The sequence below is a fragment of the Platalea leucorodia genome (genome assembly GCF_965183815.1).
Source record: "Platalea leucorodia genome assembly, chromosome: 17".
Classification (NCBI taxonomy): domain Eukaryota; kingdom Metazoa; phylum Chordata; class Aves; order Pelecaniformes; family Threskiornithidae; genus Platalea; species Platalea leucorodia.
The window spans coordinates 2,444,735-2,456,820 of record NC_138839.1 but is presented as its reverse complement, the minus strand read 5'-3'; the positions used below and the strand labels follow the sequence as shown (position 1 = coordinate 2,456,820).

The 12,086-nt window shown below is 37.1% G+C and overlaps 1 protein-coding gene across 3 annotated transcripts in view; it reads left to right on the top strand.

Annotated features, from left to right (window-relative positions):
- Positions 1-11,653, top strand: part of PRKCZ (protein kinase C zeta) — a 69,911-nt gene extending 58,258 nt beyond the window's left edge. For all 3 annotated transcript variants that reach the window (XM_082328733.1, XM_082328732.1, XM_082328734.1), the window contains 2 exons: positions 7,752-7,867; positions 10,556-11,653. In XM_082328733.1, coding sequence (XP_082184859.1) covers positions 7,752-7,867; positions 10,556-10,643 — 204 coding nt within the window. In that variant the 3' untranslated portion in view covers positions 10,644-11,653. The remainder of the gene's footprint in view (positions 1-7,751; positions 7,868-10,555) is intronic.
- Positions 11,654-12,086: the final 433 nt, after the last annotated feature.

The window sequence follows — 12,086 nt, the reverse complement described above, 5'->3', positions numbered from 1 at the left end:
AACATTACATTTTCTTATAGCTTTGAGGGCTTTTGAAATGTTATTACTATTGCCCTGTATTATTATATTTGGAAATTTAGTTATCCTACTAACTTTGTCTCTTTACTGAAGTTAAACAACATTTTTTTAATCTCCTATCTCTTCATTTAATGGACAATAAAACACTGAACTGCAGTTAAGCAGATGGCTTAAGTACCATCAATCACTGTAAAAATGTATTTTACTGAATTTGTTGTAATTGCTGATAGGATATGATGAAAGTGATCCACATGTGAATACCGTAAGGATGGAATTTAAGCCAGGAATGAAGTGAGACAGAGAGCTAGATCCCTAATTGAGGTGGCTTATCAAAAGGTTTTGGAGCTATTTTTAATTTAATTATGGTTAAAATCTATGCCAGCTGTTTATCTTGTATACATTTTACTGAATGTGTTTTCACAACTGTAAAATCGTACAAATGGGGTGATCTTGCCTGTGATAATACTCCTTTAAGTAATGATAGGAAAATAAGCTAGTTTTCTGTCCTCTGCAGAAAAGTATGAAATTGCTCCATCTTCTTGTCACCACCTCTCTTATGCCTGCAGTGAAAAACCACTGCTGCGTTGGAAGTGCTTTCATGGCAGTTCCACATTTGTTGGGCCGCACCGAAGCAGATACCATTTCTTGAAAGGAAGCAGGACTATGATTTGGATCTGTAGGAAAAACCAGCCTAAATAAGGGAGTACGAGAGTTCAGCCTTTTCTGAAGTGTATCCAGGAAAATCCCTGTTACCTCCCTACAGATTAAAGGGTTAGATTCCTTACAGAGTTGTCTTTCTTCCTAGGCACCCTGAACAATAAAGCACATATGCTGGGACAGATTAATCACTCTTGGTTTGTAGCAAAATAGATATATACTATAAAAGCAGAAAGCGTAACAAAAGCGTTACTGAAAGAGTATGTGGGTCTGAATTGAAAGTGTACCTTTCCTTTCTCACCTCAGAAGAGAGATTACCGAATGATCTGGCTGTGTAACCTGTTCATTATCGGTGATACCTGATGACCCTCATGATCTCTGAATTTGTTATTGAATTTCCTGTACTCGGAACTGGGACCAAAGAAGGCTCAATATGCCAACATGAAAATATGAAATTTCTCACTGCAGAAAATTTAGTACTTTCCATAAACCAAAGTAAATATTGTGACTTGGCGAGACAGATGTCCAATGAGAAGTTTTAACCTGTGTCTGTGTTGGAAATTCACTAATTTATTAAAAAAAAAAAAAGAGGGGGTGAGGATGTGTATCTATAGGAGATTTTTTTTTTTTATTGCTAGGGTGCCTTAGTATGCATTTGGCTCAAAAGTAGAAAAAGTCTGGAAATTGCTGGCAGATTGCTGGAAATACTAGTGTAGGAAATGAATGGAAACCTAAGCAGTGTGGTGAATTGTTTAAATCTTAGAAGAAAGAGTTATGTTCGACGTGGCTGATGAGACAGGTTAGCTTTAGTCAGTGGAAGAGAATGCAGACACAGTGCAAACTGCAGAGCTACCGTTTCTTTAAAATGGATCTCGCCTTACTGGCAGCTTCACAGTAATGAACATTAACAGAAAGTTGGGGTTTGCTTTTGCATGAGCAGATAGCAAACAATGTTCCAAAATTAAGAATTACAACTGGTACTAAAATTGTGAAGCAAAGAGAAGACTATGTGCTGCTTTCCCAGCAAAAGCCAGTGGCTGGCTAATAGCCTGATTAACGTACTTTAATTTTTACATTAAAACTATCGAAAACAAAACTTTGTAAGGAAGTTCAGTCTTCGTACAAAACCACATATTAAAACAGGCTTGTTGCTTTGTCATTTACTATTGTTATCACTGAGGATGTGTTGCATGAAAACTGATTGTGATTTTCAGTTTTCCATTAGTGTCAAAACTCCCTTGGAAGAGACCTAGTGAATGTTGGTTTTCTATCTGATATTTCTCTAGAGGAACGGTGACCTCCAGTGGCCAGCAAGGCTAACCCAAACTGTACGTACCACGTAGGCCCTAACAGATCAGAATAATGATCGAGTCTGATAGCCTGTCTCTGGCAAAGCCAATACCAGCAGCTTCAGAGGAAGGTAAAAATGGTTCCAAACGCTCCTAGCCTACCATGTCTCTCATACAGATAACTAACTTCCTTCTGATTCACATAGTGGTCAATTTTATGCCCTGTAGTATGAATATTGATATAGATTGTATAGATGTATAGCTCAAAAGTAATGGTCAGAAAATTTTGTCACATTTTTTATTTTAACCACAGTTTTTAAGTAAAAACTTCTGTGGTGATAAATTCCTTAATATAACACAGGGAATGTAAGTGGATTATACTTCCTATGATAAAAAAAAAAACCTCCACAATTCAGAGAAGGCAGGAAGAATTCATTTAACCAGAACTTCATTCTGAAATAATTAGCAATTTATTCTTCAATCAATTGCATGCCTATTGGTATCATTACCAAAAGGAAAATTTTCAGTGGTGAATGAGTTACAAAACATAATTTGAAATGTTATTCTCACTCTCCCTGAAAACATTGTTCCTGCCCATACATAAAACCACAGTTTTCCACTAGGTTAAATTTAAGGTTTTATATTGAATTGTCAAGGAACTTAAGAAGTATCTTAAAGTTATTAAGCTTAGTAGTTACATAGTCTGACTTGCTATAATTGGGGAAGGCTAAGCTCTTGATTTTGCAGAGGCAAGTTTCTAGACAATATTTGTGAAATAGTCTGTGGCCTATCTGGAAGTTTGAGCATCTTTAATATTACAGTGTAAACTCTGTTACACAAGTATTCTGGTTGAGGGTATGTGTTCATATCTTTAAGCCACACCGATTTTTGAGGGGAGAAAAATAAACTGTTGCTATGGCGTCTTTGTCCCTTTATGCTCTGGCCAAAGGCTTCCCTCCAGCAAGAACAGGAACATCACCCGTCGTAAGTTACGCCAGGCATTCGCAGGTGCCTCCGAGTGATTCTGTCACCCAGAGTTTACAGCTGTCCTTCCTTCCGTCTGCTGTCTCACCTTCAGCTCTGCCTGAGCATTCCCCCCCCTCTACTGCAAGGGGACCCATGCGCGAAGTTTCGTACCTCCCTTCTGATAGCTCTGTGAGATTTTTCTGGACAAAGCCTGTAACAGTGGGATGCTGATCCTCTTTAAGGTCCTGTAATTTCTGTTTAGGTGACACATTGAGCAAAAAAGCCATACAATAGTGACAAGCACACTCTCTTAGTATTGGAAGCCTGGATTTATTTACCTTAAGTTTTCCTTTGTTCTTCTAATTAATGTTTAATTCACTGACATTAAATGGGAAAAACTAACTGTATCATACATAAGAAATCCCTAGTATTTTGTTAGACCATTTCAAACAACTATGGAAGCAAAGCATGTCGCTTGAAAGCTCCACTCAAAATAGCAGTGCTGACAGGTGTGTTATAAGCATTATTCAGAAAGGATGTTGAGAGAGAGATGTGCCAACACTGAAAAACAGGATTCACACAATTTTTTTTGCATTCTTATCTCAGGCTTTTCTATCATTTTCTTCCACAGGCAAAGTAATGACTTGAATCCCTTTATGGGTTCAAGATTAGCGTACGTAGTCAGAGCTTCCTTAAATTAAAGGAACTTTGTATGAATGCAGCATACTAATTAAGCAAACGGTTTGCAGAATTGGCATTTTAGATGGTCATAAATAGAAGAATTGTGAAAATATATGGTTATCTATTATGTATAACAACTATGATTATAACAATTGCTGAATTGGCAATCTGGGGCCAAATTAAAATTTTCACTTTCTTTAACATTCAATAACTGCTCTTGAAGTGTTGCTGCAAGAATTGCATTCTTTTTACAAAATATACAAAATTTAGTAGCACCTATAAATAATTATAAAAAAGTAGAACTACAATTGATAAAAAAGGCATGTTTTATGAGGCAATACATGCCAGCATCGTCATTGAGGTGGTATGTTGAATGCCAGTTTAATCATTTGCCATGCCTTGCTCTGTAACTAGCATGCTGGTTATCCTTTCGAGGTTGGGTTTCTAATGAAACTACGTTTTCTCAGTCTGATGTGTGGCTAACAAGAAGTGCCACAGTTGGGTCCTAAAATAATTTTGGAGCATGAGAGTCAATGGCAGAATTTTTGAATAGAAAAATTAGGAGATTCAATCAAATATTTAAAAAAATAAATAATAAGCATTGACATTTTGGAGACAAAGGTGAATTTTCTGGGTAATCTTAATGTTTCTCGCAGTACTCCCAAGGTCAGTGTGTTGCAATTGTGCCTGATCCTCCAAATTCCTAAGACTTGGTGTTTACGCCTGAGAGTTCACTGGTATGAAAGTAAATATATAAGCCAGTTGGTTTGTAGGATTTTGCCATTTAAAATTCTTTTAATTAAACTTTTTGAATGGCAAGTTGAAAATGTCTGCTTTATCTTCCTGCCTTTTACTGTATCGATGCATGTGTCTTACTCTTTGGAATATATGACATTATATATGGCTTGGGAACTAAACTTCCGGTGATACCTTCTGAGTATTCCTTATTGAGCTATGGAAGAAAGATTATAGGTTGTGAAAGGGAAATTGATGATGCTTCTGTGGCTGTGTATAGGTTAAAACTAGCCTCGGTTCCGTTAAATCAAATGGAGCCTCCGTTTGAAAGGTTTACTGGAACTCCCTTCAAATGCTTATGTTACAGCAATGGTATTGTTAATATAATTGTGAAGGAAGAGGGACTTCCACACTGTAGTGTGCATTGGCCAGTTATGACCCTAATAAGTTTTGAGCCATTTCATCAGGTTTTGCTTATTTTGAAGGCAGGGAGGTCTCACAGACACTACATTGTTTCATGTGACACATGAAACATCTTGGTAGGTGAGACCAATTTGGTTCCCTAGTGGGGGAAGACGGGGGAATTCAGCTTTTATCTGTTCTGTCTCTTAAAAGCATCTGTCTAATCAGGACACTTGTCTTAGTTGGTGGTCAACAACCTATGTTTCTTGAGTAGCCAAAAAAACAGCAACAAAAAAAAAAAGCACAGAGAAGGACATGTGCTCGTGGGAGAGGAGGCGGAGGAGGTGTAGGATGTTGGATGTGAGCACTCTGGCAGTATTGCGGTCAGTATTGTGTGGGATTTGGGAAAGCCAAGGACAGAACTCAGGGTTGCTTATTTCTAAAGTACTAATTTCAGTCCAATCCAGGTGAGTGTCCAAAGTCATTGAAGTAGCTTCTTTAAATAAATAGGTTTTCTGAGGCCAAATGGCCATGCAGTATCGAGTAAATCTCGAGTATTCAGGAGAACTTAATTGGTTGCTTGTGATTTTGGACACAGTGATCCTTATGGCTCCCTTCCAATTTGAGATATTCTATGATTCTATGAATTTTTAATGTCAATTTGTGCGCAAATTTTCAATTTCAGTGTATGACATTTTCTTCTTAAATGCTTAGTGAATATGATGATTCGTTAGAATGAAAGATACTATTAATTGTTTTTAATTCTACTATTTTTCTGTCATTGCTTATTGTAGCACAGAGACATTTTGGTTTTCTTACGGTTTCTAACTAGTGAGGCATTAGAAATGCCTAAAGGTACAGTTTACGCTTTGTAAAACACTATGCTTTTTCATACATAATTCTTCTCTAGCGTTAATGCATTGGTTGTTACCTTTGTCATATTCCACCCTGAATTACAGATTTTTAGTATAAGGCATTACCTCAGCATATTGACAACTATGGACATTACTATTTGGTCAACCATCTTTCCATAAAACACACAGATGTTTGTAGAACAAACTTAACTAAAATCATTTGTGTTAAGCAACGTAATGCCTTTGAAATGCCGTGGATTTCTAATTGGACTAAAAAGTGTTTGAAAAATTAGCTGTTTGGTTGTGTGTTATCAATGCAGTTCAGTTCACACTGTTTTTATTATTTAAGTTCCTGTCTTTGGTGTTAGGCAGTATTGTTTACCTATGACTGATTTTCCAGAATATAATGCTTTGAAGCAGCTTGTTTGCTCGTACGAAGGGGTTGAGCAGCGGCTGTCACTTGGCTGTTGCGTGCTCTGCTTAGCACGTAAAAGAACGGGTTTCGGTGTTCCCCAGACACTGGACAGGAGAGAGGCCGCTAATGCTGGTCAGTAGCCCGCGAGTTTAAGCACCAACTGAAGTAGTATGTTGCACTGCAGATTTTTTTTTCTTCCCTCTTTCGCTTTGTGAAGCAGAAGAGAGCTTTCTTTGGTTTGTTAGACGGTATTTATATTAGGGTGCAGTGTGAAATTGCAAGTCATGACAAAGAGGATTGTTCACAAAAGTGAGTAGTGTATAATTAGTAACTTCAGGAAAAATGTGATAAGTATGAATCCATTTGAATAATCCTTAATCAATTCTACAAGAGCTCCATTGGTTTATTGTAATTTAAGATACTTCATATTCTATAATATTTCAACTGGGAGACTCGGTAATATGATAGATGTAACATATAGAAAACATAGTGGTATTACTTGTCATTTGTGGTAAAAAGTGATTTATCTGGCAAGAACTTAGCTGGCCATGCAAAATGGCAAAACATGATTATTGACTGGTTTTGATATACTGGTTTCCAGTATATCAGCTGGATCCGTTGCTCAGGCTTCCACCAACTTCCAAAAGTTAAAACTCCTGTCTGTGATTTCCACTGGGCTGGAACTATGACTACTTGAAAAGAAGCTTAAAAAGGTGGAGTTGTTCTTGCACCTTCTTTGGAACTGCCATGGGTAGGGATTTAAACAAATAATAACGCTTAATCTGTCACCAGCTCCTGTATCTCTCAGACCTGTGATCAAAGCGATCGAATGACTGCGGAGGGTAGTAGGGATTTGCCTTAATCAGAAAGCTATAGATAGTGTTGAACGTGCTGCTGGTGCAGCAAGTGAGAAAAGGCTCTTAAGGACTGCAACAGCATTGTTTGAGTTTAAAAAAAAAAAAAATCTTATGTTTTACTGACTGTCCCTGGTGAGGAAGATAAATATGGATTTCTAGTTCCTGTAGCGGGAAATATTGTATGTGAATGTATTCCTGGTTAGATTTTAATTGCAGAATAAAATTCTGGGCTGCTTTAGCTATTTTGTTGATTAGCACTACTTGCTTTTAGTGATTGCTTACCCATGTGGCTAGTGATTGATCAGGACATAAATATTGCTTACTTTTGTTCTGTGCTGGTATTAACATTAACAAACAAGTCTGGTTCTGTTGATTTGACGTAATCTAAGAGGCTGCCTTTACAAGAGGCAACTTTAGAGGAGCTTATAAAAGGGAAAAATGAATTATATTCTGGGAAAGCATCCTGGCTTGAATGGGAAGCTTCTGGAGTATGTTCTCAGTTTAAAAACTGTTGAGCCAGATGTATATAGCAACAATGTTTTTTCTTAAAATATAGGCAAGAGACTTGGGAAACAGCTTTTTCTATAGTCTTAAAATTTTATTAATTTCTGATTAATCATTCAAGGTTTTGTGTTTAAAATACAGCAATAGGACAAGCGGGATGAGCATATACCATTTAATGTCAAAAGCTACTAGTCTAAAACTTAGTGTCAGATTGTATGTAATGTGTTTGTCTTCCACCAATATTAAACTCAATATAGTGACTTTTCTGTGCATGTACTCTAGAGCCAATGTATGTTGATGTTCTATGGGGATCTTGTAAATATTCAATATTTTAATTTTTCCCCTCCCCCATTGTATTTTTTTTTTTTCTTAGCTGGAAAAGAAGCAAGCAACCCCTCCATTTCAGCCTCAGATCACAGATGATTATGGTTTGGATAACTTTGATACACAGTTCACCAGCGAACCTGTGCAGCTAACCCCAGATGATGAGTATGTTTTTCTTTTTCCTCAAATACAACTGCATATTAAGAAATGAATTTATAAATTACTTGAAAATTACTAAGAAGAGACTATGTACTTAGCATTAGAACATAGTCAAGTTAAAGTAAATTTGAAATTCTTTGTATCCTACATACCTTGCATAACTTACCATAGTTATATATTAGGAGACTGCCTAATTCTAATAAAAGTTGAGAATGCAGCATTGATTTGCTGTTGAGCTTGTGCTTGGCACTGAAAGAAGAGATGGAAGTTTGATTCCTGACCCAGGCAGCTTGCATTTCTGTACTCGGGAGAAACAACGGATGCACAACTCCTTGGGTCTCGGGGTAAGCTCGAGATAGCAGGAAAATCTTACAGGAAGCTGTTTAAATGTGCTATGGGGAAATTTTGCATGATGAAAAAGCGTGCTTTAATAAAGGAATTTGAAGGCTGAGGAGTGATTGCTGTACACAAAGGAAGAAAGTTCCTTCAGATACAAGGTGGCATGTAAGAAGACAGGCTATAGGTGTGGGAGTTAGATGGGAGACTTAGCTTGCCCAAACTCTTTAGGAGGATAATTGTACACAGTTCTGAGGGTTTACCGAAGCGTAAAAATTTAAAATTGGAAGTTTAACTTGCTTTTGAAAAAGAAGAGGAAGCTCTATGCACTGGGGGAAAATGTCGGAGAAGAAAGTCTGGCCGACTTCATTTGTGTGTGCAGCCTTTAGCATGTGTCTGACGATGAACGCGTTACCAGAGCGGGGGGGCGAACCCCATCGGTGTGAGCATTGCAGCGTCTCGTTGCTCAGGGATGCAACTGTTGGGGGCGGGAGCTTTTTTTTTCCCAAGGTGCATTTTTCTTTCAAGGCTTGAGTGTGTGACGCTAATGCCAGATGGCACCTAGAATACACCTTTTTAAGAACTTTACAATATTGTTTCTCGTTAAAGAGCATAGTAATGTGTGTCTTGTTTTGAAATTTTTGTGCTATTCTGTCAAAAATACAAAGAAACTTTCTGCTGCTTATTTAGCACTTTGATACAGAAGTAAAATGAATCGAGGGAGATTTTGAGTTCTAAGACTCAGAATCCTGAAATCTGTGCCGCTAGGATTTTTCGGTGAGCTTTACTGTGAGAGCAGCAAAGATTTGCTTGCATGTTATACACTTATATTTTGCCAGTATATTTCATTTATCTCTGTTTGGTTTTCCTTATCTGCCTAGGTGTCCTCTGCTGAAAACTGTGATGCGTTCTTTTCCAAATGCTTTCAGCCTGTTGTCCTGTTCGTTGGTTTCATGTTTGAAGAAAAAGTGTTTCACGAATTTCCAGTGCTTTGCATTCTTTACAATTTCTAACTGAAGTCTGTAAAGCTACTGATGGATGGTGTTCTAGAGGGAGTATTTGGGTCTGATCAGATGACTAATAAAGCTGATTCTAAAGTGTTGCTTTTGGAACTGGGATTTTAATAATGGATTTATGATTTCTGCCTTCTTAGATACTGTCTGAAGTACTGCATATAGTTGGATGCCATGTTGGCAAGCAGAGGCTGCTGCATGCTACCCAAAGGCTTTCATAATTAAAGGCACGAGACTGTCACATTCCAGCCTATGCGCCTCTATCAGTTTTCCCTCTTTGTTGCTATACAAGAAAGCTAAACTGCTCTGAAAGACAATACCATTTCAAAGCCTCTTTCATAAAGTGCCTGCTAATCCGAGGTCAGCCCTCAGGATTAGCTGGTCGGTCAGGGAGTTTTTATTTGTACAAATAAATGTTACATTGATTAAATTTGTGATTGTGAAACTGAACGCTGTAACTAGCAATCTGTTGAGCCTGCTCCAGTGGCACGAAATTCACGCTTGCAGGGTCTTTCTCTTGCTGCACTCTGGGGTAGCGGCTGTTCGCCCTCATGTAATCATGTATTTGGAGATTTCGCTGTGGATATTGGTGTGCCTAGGTGCTCAAGCTTGAATTTTGTAGAAGTGTTACCTATATATCCATAGTTCACAACCTATTCTCTCCTTCTCAAGAGTCCAGCGTATATGAAGTGCATAGCTGAGTGGAAACCCAAGTGTGAAGTGCTTCAGTCATGGTTTCTGTGTGACACCACAGAATTGCAAGGCATAGTTGTGCTTTACAGGTTCTGCTTGGCGACAGAATCACCGCTACGAGTGTATGCGCACCTATAGTGGGAAGTTTTGAGCAACACATCTTAGAAGAAATTCTGTCTCTCTTATATACATCCATTTATAAGTGTTTCCTTGGATTTCCTGTGCATACAATATGTATTTTTTAAAAAGTATTAGCTTTGTGCTTGACTCTTTCATAGTATTTATCTTACATATAACATTAGCAGCCCTTGCTGGCAGCAAAATGTCTTATCTTCTTTGTAAATTGGTATTATAAAACAACAGTCATTTATTATATGCTTCTTTTTGGGCCCTCTAAGTATGCACGTTGCCTGACTGGAAGGGCAGAAGAAACTTTTTATCAGATGTTTCAAAATTTCCAGTCATATCGCTTCAGTGTTAAGTATTTGTGTGTTCAGAGACTTACTTTTCTCCCCATTTTTTGTTGCTTCTGCACAACTTCGTATGCATACATTTCTGTAAGGTATTTTGTTACTATTTGAAGAAAAAGTACAGCGACAAAAATAGTATTTGCCATTGATAAAACTAAAAATGCTTTTTATTTGTTTTTCAGGGATATAATAAAGCGAATAGATCAGTCAGAATTTGAAGGATTTGAATATATTAATCCATTGTTGCTGTCAACAGAAGAAACGGTATGAAGGAATGACATCTTCGTTGTGGACAATGTGAATGACCTTTAAATTTATCCTTAACTACAGTATATGCATGCGAGGCTGGGGAACTGTTAAGATTTTGGATGGAGACCAATGATTAAAAAAAAAATTGCTGCTGAAAATCAAAGAAGAGAATAATGATTTTGGTGGGTGTCTTCTGCCACTTAGTGATTCTTAAGTTCTGGGCACTGACACAACTGGCTTCATTAATGAAGGAATTTGCATTTTGTGCCTGTTTCATGAAGGACTGAAACGTTCATTGCATCCCTGGAAAAGGAGATTCTGAACGACTTTGAGATCTACACACTTTCTACAAACATTTGATGCAATGAGCTACCAATTGAAGAATATTACAGTGTAACATCCTGAAGAATAAAATATATTACGGTGGTGTTGAAGCTTATTTTTGATGCCTTTTTTCACAAGTGGTACCTGTCTAAACGTCTCAGATGTATTTAAAAGGAGTTGTGTTTTATTAGCAATCAAAACATAAATTTGGGTACAAGATTTAAGTGCCTAAATGGATAAACTGCATTGAAGAATTATTACATATTTGGAACATTCTTAAACCTGGTAAGTTCTGCTTGTTAATACTAAGTAACCATTTACATGGGAAACATACAGGTCACAGCTGCAGCCTAATGTTCATTCGCATCTTTATAGAATTTGAAATAGAGTGACTCAGCAATATTAATTCCAAATTAGATTTTACAGTATTAGTTTCAAAATCTGTTGTTTTAAGCTCCAAATTTACCAAAATGTATAGATTGAAGAAAACTAAATTTGCACACAAAGGATTTCTGAAATTACTTAAGCAGTGCCTACACCTACAATGATGTTGTGTTGTATATTAGATTTTTGAAAAGTATTTTTATCAACAATACAAATATTCAGAAATAGAGCAAAAGCGTAATAAAGCGTAGCCTTAAAGTTTAAATAGTAAATCTAGAATTACCATAATATAAAATACATTTTCCTGATAAAGCACACCTCCTACTTATGATAAACTGTCTGCTTACAATTACTCAATGTATATTAACAACTAATCATTCTGCATAAGAGAATGGGATGTTTTGGTAAAATGATTTGCATCAAAGTAGTAAATTTTTTTTATGGAAGAAAAATGAATACCTAAGAAATTGGATAAAGCAAAAGATAACTATCAAATCCCTTCTCGTGGAAAGGGGGGGGGGGCAGGGAAAGGATATATTACATCAAAAAAGTTAACGATTTATCAGCTTAGAAAAGCTCATGTTGCTGCATTTGAGAATTAGTAAGTGTGCATTGCTATCTGAACCTTCAGATGCTTGTGAAGATTTACCCGCCTCTCGGAGTAACAACAGCAGAGGCAGTATTTCTTTTTGCTAGGTTTTGGTTTCACTATATTGTGTGGGCTGTAGAGATAGGAAAAAAAAACTATGTGGGAAG